This window comes from Oncorhynchus kisutch, linkage group LG14, assembly GCF_002021735.2.
Source record: "Oncorhynchus kisutch isolate 150728-3 linkage group LG14, Okis_V2, whole genome shotgun sequence".
NCBI lineage: Eukaryota > Metazoa > Chordata > Actinopteri > Salmoniformes > Salmonidae > Oncorhynchus > Oncorhynchus kisutch.
Genome location: NC_034187.2, coordinates 69,398,072 through 69,419,234, shown reverse-complemented (window position 1 = coordinate 69,419,234; position 21,163 = coordinate 69,398,072). Strand labels below are relative to the sequence as shown.

The 21,163-nt window shown below is 43.1% G+C and overlaps 1 protein-coding gene across 1 annotated transcript in view; it reads right to left on the bottom strand.

Moving 5' to 3' along the window:
* The window catches only part of LOC109904406 (CUB and sushi domain-containing protein 3), a 657,725-nt gene that overhangs the window by 372,072 nt on the left and 264,490 nt on the right, over positions 1-21,163 (bottom strand). The window contains exon 5 of the mRNA XM_031788837.1: positions 17,793-18,000. Coding sequence (XP_031644697.1) covers positions 17,793-18,000 — 208 coding nt within the window. The remainder of the gene's footprint in view (positions 1-17,792; positions 18,001-21,163) is intronic.

Genomic DNA, 21,163 nt, shown 5'->3' with positions numbered 1-21,163 from the left:
CTGAATATTTATTATAATAAAGGGGCAGGCAAAGGGCAAGTCGAGGGCAGGCAGAGGAGGACGATCAGCTGTCCGTCCTGTCTCCCTGTAGCGCTGTCTTAGGCGTCTCACAGTACGGACATTGCAATTTATTGCCCAGGCCACATCTGCAGTCCTCATGCCTCCCTGCAGCATGCCTAAGGCACATTCACGCAGATGAGCAGGGACCCTGGGCATCTTTCTTTTGGTGTTTTTCAGAGTCAGTAGAAAGGCCTCTTTCATGTCCTAAGTTTTCATAACTGTGACCTTAATTGCCTACAGTCTGTAAGCTGTTAGTGTCTTAACGACCATTCCACAGGTGCATGTTCAATAATTGTTTTAGGTTCATTGAACAAGCCTGGGAAACAGTGTTTAAACCCTTTACAATGAAGATCTGTGAAGTTATTTGGATTCTTACAAATTATCTTTGAAAGACACGGTCCTGAAAAAGGGACGTTTAGTTTTTTTGCTGAGTTTATATGTAGCTTAGGAAACATTGTCAATGAAATTAATAATTTGCCAGTAACAGATGACATTCATATTCTGACTAGCTCTGAAACTCACTTAGATAATACATTTGATGATACAGTGGTAGCAATACAAGGTTATAACTTTTATAGAAAAGATAGAAATGCCAATGGTGGAGGTGTTGCTGATTATATTCAGTACCACATTCCTGTAAAGATTAGAGAGGATCTCATATCAAATACTGTTGAAGTAATATGGCTACAGGTTCATCTGCCTCACCTAAAGCCCATTCTGATGGAAAGCTGCTATAGACCAAGTGCTGACAGTCAGTATGTGGATGACGTGTGAAATGCTTGATAATGTGTGTGATATTAAAAGAGAGGTATATTTTCTGAGTGATTTAAATATTGACTGGCTTTCAACAAGCTGCCCACTCAAGAAAAAGCTTCAAACTGTAACCAGTGCCTGCATCGGGTTATCAGTCAACCTACCAGGGTAGTTACAAACAGCACAGCAAAGACATCATTAACATGTATTGATCTTTACAAATGCTCCAGAAATTTGCTTGAAAGCAGTATCCAAATCCATTGGATGCGGTGATCACATAATAGTAGCCATATCTAGGAAAACCAAAGTTCCAAAGGCTAGGCCTAATATAGTGTATAAGAGGTCATACAATACGTTTTGTAGTGATTCCTATGTTATTGATGTAAAGAATATCTGTTGGTCCATGGTGTGTAATGAGGAACAAACAGACACAGCAATTGACACATTTATGCAATTGCTTATTCCAGTTGCTAATAAGCATGCACCCATTAAGAAAATCACTGTAAAAACTGTTTAATCGCCGTGAATTGATGAGAAATTGAAAATGTGTATTTAAAAAATATATATATTTCACCTTTATTTAACCAGGTAGGCTAGTTGAGAACAAGTTCTCATTTACAACTGCAACCTGGCCAAGATAAAGCATAGCAGTGTGAACAGACAACACAGAGTTACACATGGAGTAAACAATTAACAAGTCAATAACACAGTAGGAAAAAAAAGAAAATAAAGGGGGAGTCTATATACAATGTGTGCAAAAAGGCATGAGGTAGGCGAATAATTACAATTTTGCAGATTAACACTGGAGTGATAAATGATCAGATGGTCATGTACAGGTAGAGATATTGGTGTGCAAAAGAGCAGAAAAGTAAATAAATAAAAACAGTATGGGGATGAGGTAGGTGAAAATGGGTGGGCTATTTACCAATAGACTATGTACAGCTGCAGCGATCGGTTAGCTGCTCAGATAGCAGATGTTTGAAGTTGGTGAGGGAGATAAAAGTCTCCAACTTCAGCGATTTATGGTTGAGAGGGATGATGCAAAAGGAATGGCAAATAAGTCTGGCTGCACAAACTTATTGCAGATTGAGAAATCATGTGACTAAACTTGTTAGGGTTTTCTTCCGTCGAAAGAGAGGAGGACCAAAATGCAGCATGGTTATCTTCATACATCTTTAATAAAGATGAACAATACAAAAACGGACCGTGAAAAACCAAAACAGCCCTATCTGGTGCACGCAAACAAACAGAGAGACAGGAACAATCACCCACGAAACACTCAAAGAATATGGCTGCCTAAATATGGTTCCCAATCAGAGACAACGATAAACACCTGCCTCTGATTGAGAACCACTCCAGGCAACCATAGACTTTTCTAGACAACTATACTACACCACAATCCCATAACCTACAAAAAAAAAACTTGACAAAACACACCACATAAATAACCCATGTCACACCCTGGCCTGACCAAAAAAATAAAGAAAACACAAAATACTAAGACCAGGGCGTGACAAAACTGAATAAAGAGAAGAAGAAACTACGCTATGAAACCAAGATAAAGGAAATAAAGAATTATAGTACAAATCTTGGGAGCACCTTAAATGAAACCTGGGAAAAAAGGCAAACTCAGCTCCATCATTTATTGAATCAGATCATTCATCACAAAACCCACTGATATTGCCAACTAAATTTAATGATTTTTTCATTGGCAAGATTTGCAAATTTAGGCATAACATGACAACAACAAATGCTGCCACTACACATCCAAGTATATCTGACCAAATTATGAAAGACAAGCATTGTAATTTAAAATTCCGTAAAGTTAGTGTGGAAGAGGCGAAAAAAAGTATTGTTGTCTATCAACAATGAAAAGCCACCAGGGTCTGACAACTTGGATGGAAAATTACTGAGGATATTAGAAGACGATATTGCCACTCCTATTTGCCACATCTTCAATTTAAGCCGACTATGAAGTGTGTGCCCTCAGTAGGGTTGCACATTTTGGAGAATATTCAGAGGTGGAAACCTTCGGTGGGAATTAACGGAAATATATGGGAATTAACGGAAATATATGCAAATTAATATTAATACCATTTAAATGTAGATGTTTTAAGATGTCACTTTATTGGAACTAATGTGCCTGAACCATGAAAAACAGCCCCATACCACTATTTCTACTCCATCAAACTTTACAGTTGCCAATATGCATAAGGGCGGGTAGAGTTCTCTTGGCATCCGCCAAACATTCATCACTCCAGAGAATGCATTACCACCACTCCAGAGTCCAATGGCGGTGAGCATTACACCACTCCAGCCAACGCTTGGCATTGCGCATGGTGATCTTAGGCTTGTGTGCAGCTGCTCAGCCATGGAAACACATTTCATGACACTCCCGATGAAAAGTTAGTGCGCTGACATTGCTTCCAGTGGCAGTTTGGAACTCGGGTCATATGATTGAGTGTAGTCTGGCCCAGGAGTGGGAAGGTGAACGGAAAGGCTCTGGAGCAACGAACCGCCCTTGCTGTCTCTGCCTGGCCGGTTCCCCTCTTTCCACTGGGATTCTCTGCCTCTAACCCTATTACAGGGGCTGAGTCACTGGCTTACTGGGGCTCTCTCATGCCGTCCCTGGAAGGGGTGCGTCACCTGAGTGGGTTGATTCACTGATGTGGTCATCCTGTCTGGGTTGGCGCCCCCCCTTGGGTTGTGCCATGGCAGAGATCTTTGTGGGCTATACTCAGCCTTGTCTCAGGATGGTAGTTGGTGGTTGAAGATATCCCTCTAGTGGTGGGGGGGCTGTGCTTTGGCAAAGTGGGTGGGGTTATATCCTTCCTGTTTGGCCCTGTCCGGGGGTGTCCTCGGATGGGGCCACAGTGTCTCCTGACCCCTCCTGTCTCAGCCTCCAGTATTTATGCTGCAGTAGTTTATGTGTCGGGGGGCTAGTGTCAGTTTGTTATATCTGGAGTACTTCTCCTGTCCTATTCGGTGTCCTGTGTGAATCTAAGTGTGCGTTCTGCCCCAGGACTACCTGACATGATGACTCCTTGCTGTCCCCAGTCCATCTGACCGTGCTGCTGCTCCAGTTTCAACTGTTCTGCCTTATTATTATACGACCATGCTGGTCATTTATGAACATTTGAACATCTTGGCCATGTTCTGTTATAATCTCCACCCGGCACAGCCAGAAGAGGACTGGCCACCCCACATAGCCTGGTTCCTCTCTAGGTTTCTTCCTAGGTTTTTCCTAGCCACCGTGCTTCTACACCTGCATTGCTTGCTGTTTGGGGTTTTAGGCTGGGTTTCTGTACATCACTTTGAGATATCAGCTGATGTACGAAGGGCTATATAAATACATTTGATTTGATTTGATTTGATTTAGTGAGTGTTGAAACCAAAGACAGACGATTTTGACACATTAAGCGCTACAGCACTCGGCGGTCCCATTCTGTCGGCTTGTGTGGCCTACCCCTTCGCAGCTGAACCATTGTTGCTCCTAGATGTTTCCACATCACAATAACAGCACTTACAGTAGACCGGGGTAGCTCTGCCAGGGCAGAAATGTGACAAATTGACTCGTTGGAAAGGTGGCATCCTATGACGGTGCCACGTTGATAGTCACTCAGAGGTCACTCCAGTAAGGCCATTCTACTGCCAGTGTTTGTATATGGAGATTGCATTGCTTTGTGCTTGATTTTTTACACCTGTCAGCACCAGTTGTGGCTGAAATAGCCGAATCCACTAATTTGAAGGGGTGTCCACATACTTTTGTATATATAGTGTAGTTTGGTGATCAGGAATATGAACCTTTACTTTGCAACCTCACCAGCAATTAGGCATCAACCAACAATTACTAGCATAGGCCTACTGGTCTTTTGGTATGTCCAAATTGCTGGAAATGTATCATTAATTTATGAAGCTTTAATTTGGAATTTGTTGTCCAAATATATTATTAGGCTAAATAGGCTCAAAATGTGTATACAAAATCATCAAAAGGGCTGTTTGGTAGCCTCAAAAAATAGACAAAGATTTGTAGTTGAGTCATTGCCTGTATAGATTTGTGTGTGTGTGTGCTACTCAACTCGACTTGACTTGCTGATAGAATGCACGACTTGGACTTTCTACTTGGCACTCGATATGAGACTTGGCCCTTGTTACTTGAGACTTGCTTGTGACTCAAATAATGGTGACTTGCTCCCACCTCTAGGCTAGGCAGCACTCAATCACATTCAATATTGATCTGAAAATACATGATCAAACACCCTCTCTACCCCCTCTTTCTACACTCCTCCCACTCTTTCTCCTCTCTCCCCCTCCTTCTGGTCTCCCACCTTCTCCTCTCCCTCCGTCTCCTCTCCTTCCATCTCCTCTCCTCTCCCTCCGTCTCCTCTCCTCTCTCCCCCTCTCCTCCACCCATTGCAGACAACATCATGACATTTTGTGCCTGGTCCCATCAGGACACTGCCTGCTCTAATGTTCAGAGGGCTCGCCTGGGAGCCAGACAGACAGCCGAGCCCTCGTGCCTAGCAGCCATTTCAATTCACCACTGCGCTCTGAGCCTCAACCAATAACTCTCATGTGGTTCCAAATGAAATTCATTCCCCAAGCCGAGCAGCCGTGTCGCGTGCCGCCGGCCCACCCGCCGCCTGCCCGCCCGCCGCTTGTAGGCACAGAAGTAAGAGAAGGAAGTTGATGTTATTATTATTTAAGGAGGAGCTGCACTTGCTTGTGGCTATTCAATACTCTCTCAAAAACTGAGGGACAAATATGACCAAAAATGACTGGAAATCGGGTTCATTTTCTGTGCTGCTGGTTTGGAATGAGAGTGTGGGGCCAGTAATGATGCGATGATAGGGTGGATGACACAATTCTCGTTTGCCTTAATCATCCACTGCTAAAAGATGAGCTTCTGAGGAGCCATGTAAATCGTTGTGGCTGTGAATTTCCATGGAGCCTGTAGTTGTTTGATACAGTGCCTTCATAAAGTATTCATACCCTTGACTTATTTCACATCTTGTTGTGTTACAGCCAGAATTTAAAATTGATTAAATATATGTTTTTTCTTACCCATCTACGCACAATACCCCATAATGACAAAGTGAAAACATGTTTTCAGAAATGTTTGCAAATTTAGTGAAAATGAAATGCAGAAATGTCTCATTTACATAAGTGTTTACACCCCTGAGTCAATCATTTGTAGAAGCACCTTTGGCAGCAATTACAGCTGTACAGAGTCTTTCTGGGTAAGTCTTTAAGAGCTTTCAACACCTGGATTGTGCAACATTTGCCAATTATTATTTTCAAAACTATTGAAGCTCTGTCTAATTGGTTGTTTATCATTGCTTGACAACCATTGTCAAGTATTGAGATAGATTTTCAACTAGATTTAAGTCGCTCAGGAACATTTACTGTCTTCTAAGTAACTCCAGTGTAGATTTGCCTTGTATTTTTGGTTATTGTCCTGCTGAAAGGTGATTTCATCTCACAGTGTGTGGTGAAAAGCAGACTGATCCAGGTTTTCCTGTGCTTAGCTCCATTCCGTTTCTTTTTTATTCTGAAACATTCCCCAGTCCATAACGATTACAAGCATACCCATTACAGTCCCTCACTATGATCGATAATATGGAGAGTGGTATTCAGTTATATGTTGTATTGGATTTGCCCCGAGCATATCACTTTGTGTTCAGGGCAAAAAAATCTATTGCTATGCCTAATTTTTGGGCAGAGTTACATATCAAACAAGATGCATGTTTAGGAATACTTTCTTCTTTTCACTCTGTCAATTAGGTTAGTATTGTGGAGTAACTAAACGTTGTTGATCCATCCTCAGTTTTCTCCTATCACAGGAGAAAATTAAATTAAACACCAGTCTCAACATCAACAGTGAAGAGGCGACTCCGGGATGCTGGCCTTCTAGGCAGAGTTCCTCTGTCCATTTTGTGTTCTTTTGTCCATCTTAATCTTTTATTTTGATTGGCCAGTCTGAGATTTGTCTTTTTCTTTGCAACTCTGCCTAGAAGGCCAGCATCCCGGAGTCGCCTCTTCACTGTTGATGTTGAGACTGGTGTTTTGCGGGTACTATTTAATGAAGCTGCCAGTTGAGGACTTGTGAGTCATCTGTTTCTCAAACTAGACACTCTAATGTACTTGTCCTCTTGCTCAGTTGTGCACCAGGGCCTCCCACTACTCTTTCTATTCTGGTCAGCACCAGTTTGCGCTGTTCTGTGAAGGGAGTAGTACACAGCGTTGTATGAGATCTTCAGTTTCTTGGCAATTTCTCGCATGGAATAGCCTTAATTTCTCAGAACAAGAATAGACTGACAAGTTTCAGACAAAGGTTTCTGGACATTTTGAGCCTGTAATCGAACCAACAAATGCTGATGCTCCAGATACTCAACTAGTCTAAAGAAGGACAGCTTTATTGCTTCTTTAATCAGTACAACAGTTTTCAGCTGTGCGAACATAATTACAAAAGGATTTTCTAATGATCAACTAGCCTTTTAAAATGATAAACTTGGATTAGATAACACAACATACCATTGGAAAACAGGAGTGATGGTTGCTGATAATGGGCCTCTGTACGCCTATGTAGATATTCCATAAATAATATGCAGTTTCCAGCTACAATAGTCATTTACAACATTAACAATGTCTAAAGTGTATTTCTGATCAGTTTGATGTTATTTTAAAAAAAAAAGCATTTCTTTCAAAAAGAAGTACATTTCTAAGTGACCCCAAACTTTTGAATGGTAGTGTGTCTGACTATCATTTGATTTATCCACTTGAGAGGTTCTCATTCTATTTCTCATCTATAGCAAGGGCAAACACGAAGGAATACAACTAAGCTGAATACACTTCTGGGAGACAATTGAATTTGTTACTCAGCCACGTCACCTTGGGATTAATTGATTGAGGGTTCTTCAGCAGAACTTTAAAAAATGTGTCATAATAAATGGAAAAGTCTGTCAAGCATCAGCAGAGCACCTGCAGGCAACCTTTTATATGCTGAAGACCCCTTAAATATCCCCAAATCCAATTTTTCAGGCTAAATGTGAGTTCCTCTTATAGCCTAAATGCCACTCCTTCCATTAACCCACAGCTCTATCTTGATTGTCTTGGCATTCCGTTTTAGAACAATGACATGGAATTCCGGAATCCACCCTATTGAATCAATGAACGCTGTTGGAAAATATATTTATGTCCCAAATGGCACTCTATTCCCTGTGCAGTGCACTACTTTTGACCAGGGCCTATAGTGCTCTGGTCAAACGTAGTGTGCTATATAGGGAATATGGTGCCATTTAGGATTCAGACATAGCCTACTGCATCAGAACGTTGGATTTGCATAGATGCCAGATGTGCTACATGCAATAATTTCCATTCACACACCAGTTTCATGCAGATTAGCATGCATATGTTTTGAATATAGTTGGCACTCTGTCTGATTCAATGTACTGTAAGATAGTCTAGTTGTCATGTGGTTGTGAAAAGGAGATGGTATGGATTGGCAGGCCGTAGGTAATGTGGGATATGGCTTGATCCAGATGAACCTATAGGTGGCTAAAACCGGATCTGGATCCATATGAATGGATTAATCTGACTGCCAACGTGAATACGAGTTAGGTAACATGGGATATTGTTTGAGTCAGAATAGCCTAGATGTTTTTAATCTGTAATCCATGTTGCATGAGTCTGACTCCCACATATATCAAGTGACATATACATAGGATGAATAAGATTACATGGTCAGGGGAGACCTGTATCATAAAGCATATCAGAGTAGGAGTGCTGATCCCGGATCAGGTCTACCCCTGGCCATGTAATCATATTCATTCATCAAGGAAAATGTGATCCTCGATCATCACGCCTACCCTGGCTTGGTCTGGGTCTAGGAAGGACAGGGAGATCCAGAGATCCAGTGTTTCTTGCCAGCTTGGCTCTCCTGTCCCTCTGTCCTTCTGACCCCCCCCCCCCCCCCCCCCCCCCCCCCGGCCCACTTGACAGTTCTCTGGTTGTCTGCCACCTCCACTTTAGCCTCCCCTCCCCTCCTCTCCATCGTGATGCCTGTAGGCTGCACAGCCACTGATAAATGTCTCTGGCTTTAGCCATCCCCACCAATTGACTGTCACAACTTTGAGCATTGAGCAGTGTCTGTACTTTCTTCTTTCTTACTAGCTTTTTGGATAGAGGTAAACTTTAATGGATTTCCACTCTGCCACGGTTGGAATTTGTGTGTGTGTGTGTGTGTGTGTGTGTGTGTGTGTGTGTGTGTGTGTGTGTGTGTGTGCACGTACGTATGTGGTTGTGTGTGACAGGCAGAGAGGGAGTATTTGTGTGTACTTAGTATCTATTGCATGATAGTGTGTGTTCACATGCATGTGTGTATGACAGTGTGCGCATGTACTCTGTAGTTATTGTCTGTGCATGTGTGTGTTACATCCATTGTGTGTGTGTGTACTGCGTGTGTCACATCCAGGGTGTGAGTGTGTGTATGTGTGGGGCTTTCTACATTACTCTTGGCTCGATCCCGGCCAAGGTCAGAGCCCAGTCACTTCCTGCTTCAGGATGCTGTCTACTGCCCTAGTAGGTTTCCCAGAAGTGCACGTTGAGGAGCGTGCCAGCCAGTAGAATTGGTTAGAAAATGGAACGCATAACATTAGACCTGATAGATACTCAAGCCACAAGGCCTTTCTGCGTTGGCTTAAGGCCCACCACCATATGAAATAGAAAGTACACATACACTGAGTGTATAAAACTGAATATTAGGAAGTTGTTCTTAATGTTTTGTACACTCAGTGTACATGACATGAGTGCTCTGTTTGGTGTATACGAGGAGCTCTGTTTGGTGTATACGAGGAGCTCTGTTTGGTGTATACGAGGAGCTCTGTTTGGTGTATAAGAGGAGACCTGTTTGGTTAATAACAGGAGCTCTGTTTGGTGTATAAGAGGAGCTCTGTTCGGTATATACGAGGCACTCTGTTTGGTGTACAAGAGAAGCTCTGTTTGGTGTTTAAGAGGAGCTTTGTTTGGTGTATAAGAGGAGCTCTGTTTGGTGTATAAGAGGAGACCTGTTTGGTTTATAACAGGAGCTCTGTTTGGTGTATAAGAGGAGCTCTGTTTGGTATATACGAGGCACTCTGTTTGGTGTACAAGAGAAGCTCTGTTTGGTGTTTAAGAGGAGCTCTGTTTGGTGCATAAGAGGAGCTTTGTTTGGTGTATAAGAGGAGCTCTGTTTGGTGTATAAGAGGGGCTCTGTTTGGTGTATAAGAGGAGTAACATGTCTGACGATAGGATATCTTGCACTTTTATTGAGCAGTTTAATTTATCACTTGTATCTAACACTGTTATTTATCACTTTTATTGACCACTTTTATCTAACACTTTTATTTATCACTTTTATTGACCACTTTTATCTAACACTTTTATTTATCACTTTTATTGACCACTTTTATCTAACACTTTTATTTATCACTTTTATTGACCACTTGTATCTAACACTTTTATTTATCACTTTTATTGACCACTTGTATCTAACACTTTTATTTATCACTTTTATTGACCACTTTTATCGAACACTTTTATTGACCACTTTTATTTATCACTTTTATTGACCACTTTTATCAAACTTTTATTTATCACTTTTATTGACCACTTTTATCTAACACTTTTATTTATCACTTTATCTAGCATTTTTATCTAGCACTTTTATCTCACTAGGTAACAATGGTTAAAACTATGGCAGTGTCACATATATGTGTTATGTGACATGTACGGCATTTCTGTTTGTCTTCATATATTCATATAATAATACTCCTGTCATATGTCAATTAAAGTGACTTGTCACAGTGACAGGGAGACTTATTTTCAGTAGATGCATTAATCAAACCTGCAGCCCTGGTGTTGCCAGCACCCTGTTCTAAAGCACTGAGGTGTTGGAACCCTGTTTGCATAATTATAAGCAAAACTGTGTACAGTGCATTCTACAAACAAACAAAACAAAGCAAAGAGGGGTCAGTTAGCCCCTAGACAACAATAACAACCCTAAGCCAAGTTTTGTGTCGTCTGCCATCTTCTAACCAAACAAAAGGTCTCATTCCTGGGTGGTCATATCTGTTTGTTGTTCCAGGCATCTTTGCCAGGCGTGCTTATAGCACTTAGTGGGAAATCACCTAGTGTTTGTTGAAATGGTGGGCTAATTGTCTTTAGCCTGCTGGGTCTGTCTTTAGCCTGCTGGGGGTTGCTTTGACATGGTACTCTGACACTCTGACAGGCAGCCGAAAATAAATGTGTATGTGTCTGTGTGTGTGTGTGTGTGTGTGTGTGTATGTGTGTGTATGTGTGTGTGTGTGTGTGTGTGTGTGTGTGTGTGTGTGTGTGTGTGTGTGTGTGTGTGTGTGTGTGTGTGTGTGTGTGTGTGTGTGTGTGTGTGTGTGTGTGTCCTACACTGTTATACTGACAGCAGAGGCACATGGAAGGCATTCAAATGTAACTTATTTAGTTATTTCATAGCCGGCTCCCTCTCTCTCGCTCTCTTTTCCTCTCTCTCATTTTCAGAGGCTTGGAGGAAAAGGCCACGGTTAATTATGCTCCCGTCTTAGTGGCAGCCAAGCATGGTTGATGCTGAGGGGCCCACAGACAGACAGACAGACAGACAGACTCTCTACTAAGGGGCCTGAACTACTGAAATCAGTCCCAATTTCAGAAGACCTGGTTTCCCCTTCTTTATTTCCACGTTTAGCCTAACTTCTGTCAAGGGTCAGCTTTAACCTAATACAGAAAAAGCTCTCACACTGTAGAGGTGAAAGAGATTGCCAAATGTGTGTCAAGTGAGTGGAAAGTGTGTGTGTGTGTGTGTGTGTGTGTGTACACACGTGTGTGCATGCTTGTGAGTGAGAATGCACACTGGCTGCATGTTTGATCTAGGAGGAGCAAGACAGGTGACATATACACAGCCTCCACAATCTATCAAACCTGCCAACATCATTTACAAGCATTTTGTTACACCGGCAATAACGTTGGCTAAATATATGTGTAATTATGACCAATAAAATGTGATGTGAGATGATAGTTGGTGTGTGCATGACCATTTACATTACTCTTCTTCTTCTTTTCTAAATCCAGAAGAGGGCTTATTTTGCCAAACTCCTGAAACTGTGGCCTTGTCCCAAATGGCACTCTATTCCCTAAATATTGTACTAATGGACCCTGGTCGAAATAGTGCACTATTTAGGGAATAGGGAGCCATTCGGGACAAGGCCACAGTCTCAGGAGTTTGGCAAAAGAAGCCCTCTTCTGGTCATGTCTGTATGCTGCCTGTTATTCATACAGATCTTTCAGCATGATCCCTGGACCCCAGGGTGCATAATCTCTGAGGTGGCATCAAAAATGTCTTCTTAATTTGGCATAATGCAATAGGTTGAAATGCACTAGTATCATCACCATGATAAAACAAAAACAAAAAACTAACTATTAGTCATCAGCGAGATAGATAATATTACTTGATTGGCTGAAATATAGTGATGAATCCTGCCATCCAACCTAAGCAGTGTGTGTGTGATAGTGACTATACAACCTCAGTAAACTGCCAACTATACTCTATGGTACACAGTGCGCAATATGAGTGTCAGTAATAACACACTTGCTTCCCAACAATCATCCAGCATGGTTGCTCACTAGAAAGGGAGATGGGTCCATTATTTTGAGGATGGAAATAAGAGATAGTTATGCTTTTCCCTCAATACAGACAGGACAGCAGCCATACAGTCTGAGTGTGACAATGGCTACTTCAGTACTGAGCCAGACTACAGTAGAGTGGGACAGTGTTGGGCCTGGCTGTCTGAGTGCAATCAGCCATCACTCAGTATGGAGCAGCAGCATTAGGCTTTCTCTCATCTCCAGATCTACTATCTAGGAGGCTGCCTTTAGACCCATGGCCCCTCCAGTACCAGAACCATGGCCCCTCCAGTACCAGACCCATGGCCCCTCCAGTACCAGACCCACGGCCCTTCCAGTACAAGACCCATGGCCCCTCAAGTACCAGACCCATGGCCCCTCCAGTACCAGACCCACGGCCTCTCCAGTACCAGACCCATGGCCCCTCCAGTACCAGACCCACGGCCTCTCCAGTACCAGACCCACGGCCCCTCCAGTACCAGACTCATGGCCCCTCCAGTATCAGACCCACGGCCCCTCCAGTACCAGACCCACGGCCCCTCCAGTATCAGACCCATGGCCCCTCCAGTACCAGATCTATGGCCCATCCAGTACCAGACCCCCGGCCCCTCCAGTACCAGACCCATGGCCCCTCCAGTACCAGACCCACGGCCCCTCCAGTACCAGACCCACGGCCTCTCCAGTACCAGACCCACGGCCCCTCCAGTACCAGACCCACGGCCCCTCCAGTACCAGACCCACGGCCCCTCCAGTACCAGACCCACGGCCCCTCCAGTACCAGACTCATGGCCCCTCCAGTACCAGACCCACGGCCCCTCCAGTACCAGACCCACGGCCCCTCCAGTACCAGACCCATGGCCCCTCAAGTACCAGACCCATGGCCCCTCCAGTACCAGACCCACGGCCTCTCCAGTACCAGACCCATGGCCCCTCCAGTACCAGACCCACGGCCTCTCCAGTACCAGACCCACGGCCCCTCCAGTACCAGACTCACGGCCCCTCCAGTATCAGACCCACGGCCCCTCCAGTACCAGATCTATGGCCCCTCCAGTACTAGGCCTATGGCCCCTCCAGTACCAGATCTATGGCCCCTCCAGTACCAGACCCATGGCCCCTCCAGTACCAGACCCATGGCCCCTCCAGTACCAGACCCATGGCCCCTCCAGTACCAGACCCATGGCCCCTTCAGTACCAGACCCATGGCCCCTCCAGTACCAGATCTATGGCCCCTCCAGTACCAGACCCACGGCCCCTCTAGTACCAGACCCACGGCCCCTCCAGTACCAGACCCACGGCTCCACCAGGACCAGACCCATGGCCCCTCCAGTACCAGATCTATGGCCCCTCCAGTACCAGACCCACGGCCCCTCCAGTACCAGATCTATGGCCCCTCCAGTACCAGAATGACGGCTCCACCAGTACCAGACCCACGGCCCCTCCAGTACCAGATCTTTGGCCCCTCCAGTACCAGACCCACGGTCCCTCCAGTACCAGACCCATGGCCCCTCCAGTACCAGACCTATGGCCCCTCCAGTACCAGACCCACGGCCCCTCCAGTACCAGACCTATGGCCCCTCCAGTACCAGACGCACGGTCCCTCCAGTACCATGTCTATGGCCCCTCCAGTACCAGACCCACGGTGCCTCCAGTACCAGAACCATGGCCCCTCCAGTACCAGACCCAAGGAGCCATACTAGAGTGGAGCAGAGCTGGGCCTGGCTGCCTGAGAGCCATCAGCCTTCCCTCAGTGGAGGGTAGAAGGAGCATGTGTCTCTTTGTCAGCCCAGATCCACTGAGTCAGAGCTCAGGAGAAGAGAAGACAGAACCCTTCAGGAGCCATCAGTGGAGCTCAACATTACACTCATCTATGTGTCAGTGTGGAAGACAGGGGTATAGATACAAAGCAATCCTAGCATTGATATTATGTCTATCTCTCTGTCTCTCTTGCAGTCTCTCTCTCTGTCTCTCTGCCCTCTCTCTCTCTCTGCCCTCTCTCTCTCTGCCCCTCTCTCTCTCTCTGAATGCACAACTTGAAGCCCCTGAGACTAGAATGAGAGCACAAAATTGATATTTTGGATTATATTTGAAGTCTGCATAGGAAGTGTGCTAGCGGGCTACTGTGGAGAGGGTTGTACTGAAAATAGATAGCATTAATCAGCGGAATCTGATATCTGACAAACAAATCAAGGGAGGGAGTGTCTGAGTGGATGGAACAAGATCTTATCTAACAAAGGAAAGGAAAAATATATTTTGCCTGGAGTAGTGAGCTGACTTTGTCAGTGATGTGTAAACAAAGTGATAACATACAGGAGGCGTCCCAAATGCCACCCTATTCTCTATATAGTGCACTCCTTTTGACCTAGGCCCATAGGACTCTGATCAAAAGTAGTGCCCTATACGGGAATCGGATGTCATTTGGGGACGCAGCCACACACACTAGAACAAAAGTTTATCATTGCTCTACCTATCCGGTTCCAGTCACCATGAAAAGCTGTTATGGCTTCCACTGTTCTCTCTGCTTTGTGAAGGTTTAGGAATAAATATGGCTAAAACATAATCAAACTTTCATAGCCGCAATAACTCTACAGCCACACTCACTCAAGCTTTGCTTTATGTCTGTTCTGCATCACCGGAGGCCTGATAAAAATAGCAATTACAGGTGTTTGTTGAAATATCACATTCCATATCGAATTGAAATAGTACACTATTAGCATCTTCAAGGGTTACCCAATTAAACGATCAATAAACTGCATAATTCAACTGATTAAAAAAGGGGAATGCTTGAAATGAGAAAACCTACCATTTCACTTTTGTTTGTGCTCTTTTCTTCGTAAAAGGTCAAAGGTGATTTAAAGTGGACACAACTACTGGACTTTTCTCAAGGAGGTTTGTGAAGACATACTTAGAGAGAAAACTATGTTGCTCCAGTTGATTTATCTGAATGAATCAACCAGCTGCTGTTTTCTAACTTCTCTAAGAAACATCTAATTTCCCATTCAAACAATGCACATGTGCAACTGTGAAAACTGGCATAAACACATTAAAACAATGAAAACAAGGTACACTGGGATACCATGAGACTTTCAGTTAAGGGAGATACATTTGCCTGTACAAGCCTGGTTTCAAGGACAACATAATCTAACGAGATAATGGAACTATGGTTTCCTGCTTATTTGGGCCAAAATGCTCTACATTTCCTCCAAAGAGCTGTTTCTCTACAAATTAGCAAGGATGCCTGGTCACAAATAGAGATACTGACAATCATCAATGCGAGAAGTGTACTCCAGCCTTCACAAATCAGAGATACTACAGGGACAAAACAGCAAACGAGAAGAGGGACCACAGAATTATATGATATGCACGAGTAGGACATACAAAGTCATTCAAAACACAAGACACAAAAAGGCATTAACAGCCCAATATTATCCCCCTATTGTGTCTGCATTTTTGGTTTCCTTATATTATCTAATTCTCTTGATGGTGCCAGACCAGAGCACTAACAACCAGACAGCGACAGTGATTGGCTTAGTTTGTGGAGTTGGTTGTGTGTTTTCTGGGTACAGACAGGGCCACATGTGAACAGAATAAGACAAAAAGTTGGCTCTGATTCTACTTCTACACAGTTGGAGGCCAGGGAAGGAGGGAAAAATAAGATGGGTGGATGGAGGATAAGATAGAGGGGGGAGAGAGAGAGGAAGAGAGGGATGGAGGGGGCAAACAGCTTCAGTTGACACAGAACTCGCCCCACTACAAGGTCAGGTAGCTAGCTACCAGTGTGCAAAACACTGAATAGTAAACCACATACTGAAACAACAATACACACATTTAGGCTAAGCAGGATGCAAATGCCAAAGGGATTTGAATATGAACTATGGCACTGATGTGGTCTGATGTGTGTTTTGGAGTGGTGTGGAGAGTTCGAAGTCATGTCTCAGTCTGTCAAGTGGGCCCAGTCCCAAATCAAAGATAGAGAGGGCAATGCATAGATGCATTACCATAAATGCATATGAATATCAATTTGTTCAGTGTCATTTGAAAGACTTCCTCTTGACGACGTCTCCCAATCAAAGATTATCAACACTATCAACACCAAAAAGTAAACAAGTCGACCCATTGTTGATCTTCTACATAAATAAACAATGGGTCATATCCTGTCCCCTATGTTCCTCAAGGAAGAAAGAGGATTTAGATATAAGAACAGTATGTATCAAGCATCTAAGAGTAAGAGTGCTGATCTAGGGTCAGATCCCCCAATGTATTCTTATTCATTCTGATCTAAATGGCAAAACTGATCCTAAATCAGTACTCCTACTCTATAATGCTTGATACATACATGAACGGCACCAGGTCACCAGTATCTATCTATCTACCCCATACACTAGAAAACATATGGTCAAACATATCCCAGACAAACTGTGATGGCTGTCTATTAGCAAACTGTACCAATATTCAGATCCCTACTCAAATACATCGTTGCTATTAAGATAATTGGTATCGATACATCCGACAACCAATAATCTCATATGATCATAAATCATCATTGACATATCGGTAAGAACTCCATTACTACTGGCATATAGCAACTCAATATAATCTTGTAGGATGCAAAACATTATGGTGAGAATTAGGAATATGTTGCTCTCCTCTTGTCATTTTCTTCCATTTCATGTAAGACGAAAAAGATGAAGACATAAGCGATGAAAAAGAGCTGTTTGTCTCTCCCCTAACTACAGCAAGTCTTATCCGTCTGGTTCCTATCGTCAGTGGCGGAATAGAGAAGGGAATCGATAGACTCATTTTACAACAATCAATAGAACTCTGAGCTAAAATATTGTTATGACGAGCACATTAGAAAAATATTACACACTTCCAAAATGACTAATGATTATGTCAATATCTCATAAAACATACAATACGAAACACCCGGCACCAACACACACATACACAATTGTCAGTACGCTTAGCCAAACAAGTTCAACGTCCAGTGTAGACAATTGGTGGCAACGTGACTATTTCATTGCAGGTGTACAGTAATGGCTTTCCTCAGATGTTATACATTGAAAGTAGGTCTCTACTTATGACCCCTAACCACTTACATTAATACATTTTTATTTTATTTACCCTTTATCTAGGCAATTCACTTAGGAACAAATTCTTATTTACAATGACGGCCTAGATCAGTGATTTACATTTGCAGTCACTGACTACCAAGCACAACAAAACAACAAATTACCATTTTGAAGTGAAGAATTGAAACAATGACCAGAAAACACAGAGAGAGGCGTAGCAGTAAATAGCAGTAGACTCACCATATTGTAGGAGGCTCAGACCCTTCCACTTCCAAGTAGTCATATTTTTCCTCCGTCTGGAAGTCTGTAAAAATGATGGAGATGGTGTCTCCAGGATCAGCAAGTATGGTCCACGTACAGTCCGCACTATTGTAATATTCACTCGGGAAATTGGGACTTGAAATGATGCCACTTGAACCCCTCAGAGTATCACCACATGTGTCCTCAGCTGTCAATCAAACGGAAAGACTTCTGTTAGGAATCGGGCTTTGCTCCACATGTAAGTAGTATACAGCAGAAAATAACAGCTGAACCCTCTTTTTTGTTTGGTTTTGGTCGATTTTTGACTGAGGCAACGTCATATGTATGTGTCTTTGTATATATTTACATACATACAACCATTTTACCACATACAGTACGAATTTTGTAAATCCAGCCCATTTCTTGATTACGATTTTAATTCATAGTATTGCCACAGCTTTTGTATGCCACACATGATATCTTACAGTAGATGGTCTTTCTGTTTTTTCTCCCATTCCTTTCTTTTACAGTTTTGAAGCAGAAATGGGATATAACTGGAATTTGAGTTGCCGCCTTTCATTATTCCAGCATAAATAGGAGTAAAATGAAGGCTCACTTCAAGGCCTCCTAGAGTCTATTCATCAGGTTTTAGTGCTGAGACACTCATAGCCTCTCTCTCATCTTTGTCATGACTATTAATTGACTCCATCTATACATGGGTTCTTGGAATCAAAAAGGTCCCAGCTGTATTTCCCAGCAGACTCGGAGCTCTGCTCTTGTCTTATTTATCCTTTTTTTTTATATCAAGGACTTCCAATTTCATTTCAACGAAGTTTAGATCATCATTTTTTTAACAGGATTCAGATTTGTTTTTTTCTTGTTGTTTTAGAAATGTTTGGATACATAATGTACAGATAAAGACACATGGACTGGTCTGCACAGACGTTATAAATTATAGACATATAATTTATACAGTAAGGCAAACCTATAACATACATATAGATCCACATATACATGCGTGCACATGGTACGTGACCGTGTGTATGGATGTATAGTGACGGTACAAAGCGATGCTCATTGGAGAATCCCTTTTATCCAGGACTCAAACATCATTTTGGGGGAACAGGAATACATACATAGAAACATTGAGGAAAAAGACATTGGCATGTGAGATGCAAGGAGTTTACATGCCAATGTTTTATTCAAACAATCTACAGTAGGGTCAAATATATACACATTGAAAAACATATTTCATCCACACACACTCATGCTCGTACATGCACATACTCACAACCAATAATGCACAGACACCGTCACATGCACACATGAAACATACAATCAAGTGCACGTAAAGGAGGTCACGCTGCTCGCTTAGCGAATACCATTTCCTCACGATTTGGGCCAATATCTGGCGCAAACTCGGGACCTCTGCCTTGCAGGTACACATGACCGCCCTCCTGAAGCACCTTACCAATCGGCACCATGAGAAAAGCTAGCTATTGACTGGCGAAAGTGAGAACACTTCAGGCTACACACACACACACACACGCACGCACGCACACACGCACACGCACACACACACACACACACACACACACACACACACACACACACACACACACACACACACACACACACACAGTCTCAGTGATCGGGCCATTCTCTATCTCTCCTTTGCAATTATACATGTGTTTATCCTGGAGATTCAGAGGTGATTAGATTACACACTCTGATAGCCAGGGGAAAGTCAAACCTTTAATAACAATCCCTTTATCAATACCATCAGTAATACAAACACCATTATAATGTCACTGAGCATGTGAGTGACAGGCTCATCAGGCCTCAATTAGAGGGAACGTAGCAAAAGCCCAGAGAAGAGGTTATATAGAGCAGAGAATAATATAGGCCTAGTCAATGACATTCTCTATAATAGTACACTCAATGACATTCTCTATAATACTACAGTCACTTACTGATCTGCTGACTTTCTCAGTATCCATGAAGCCAAGTTTTCTTGGAAACATTCCTCAGTATAATATAACCCTGGTTGTCTTGGAAAACAATTGTCATATTTCCTTGGTCAGATTGCAATGTGATTCTTGGAAACAACATTCACCATGCAAGCTGACAAATACGTTGTTGAACAGGATGCCATTTTGATCAAAGTTACCGGCCGAAGAGAACCCTTATTGTATGCACAGTACCGGTAACATCTGACGCTATCCCCATCAAAGACTAAGAGCTAAGAGCTAAGAGATAAGATGGCGCCGAAGAACATGGCTGACGTTTTACATTCTCTCAACCAATTGTGCAATTTTGTTATTTTTTTGTTATTTTGTGTAAGTTATTTTTTTACTTATTGTGTACATAATGGTGCTGCAACCGTCTCTTATGACCGAAAAGAACTTCTGGACATCAGGAAAGCGATTACTCACTGCAGACTGGAAGACATTTTTTCCTTTAACGAGTCCGACGAGAAGGATCTCCTGCTTTCACTGGAACAGGCCCAGATCCATGTCATTTGCGTGAAGAAAAGACGCCAGGGATCATTCTGAGAATCCAGAGGCGAGCGAGTAAACTCCCACTGCCTTCCATTCTTCTTGCTAACGTGCAATTGATGACCTACTATTAAGATTATCCTACCAACGGGACATTAAAATTTCATAAAGACGTGACTGAATGAAGAAACTGACAATTTAGAGCTGGCGGGATATTCCATTCACTGGCAGAACCGAGACGCTACCACTGGTAAGACGAGGGGTGGGGGTGTGTGTCTTTTTGTCAATAACAACTGGTTCGCAATGTCTCGAGGTATTGCTCGCATGAGGTAGAGTACCTTATGATAAGCTGTTGACCACACTATCTACCAAGAGAGTTCTCATCTGTATTATTCGTAGCCGTCTATTTACCACCACAAACACAAAAATACTCACCCAGAAGTGGCGCCCCTAGTGGCCGGAGACTTTAATACAAACAAACTTAAAACAGTTTTACCACATTTTTACCTGCATCTCACATGTGCAACCAGGGAAAAAAATCCCAGTCCACCTTTACTCCCACACACATAGATGCATACAAAGCTCTCCCCCACCATCCATTTGGAAAATCTGACCAAAAGTTTACCCTCCAGATTCCTGCTTACAAGCAAAAACTAAAACAGAAAGTACCAGTGACTCACTCAATACGGAAGTGGTCAGATGACGCAGATGCTTCACTACAGGACTGTTTTGCTAGCACAGACTGGAATATGTTCGGGATTCATCCAATGGCATTGAGAAATAGACCACCTCAGTCATCGGCTTCATTAATAAGTGCATTGACGACGTCGTCCCCACAGTGACTGTTCGTACATATCCCAATCAGAAGCCATG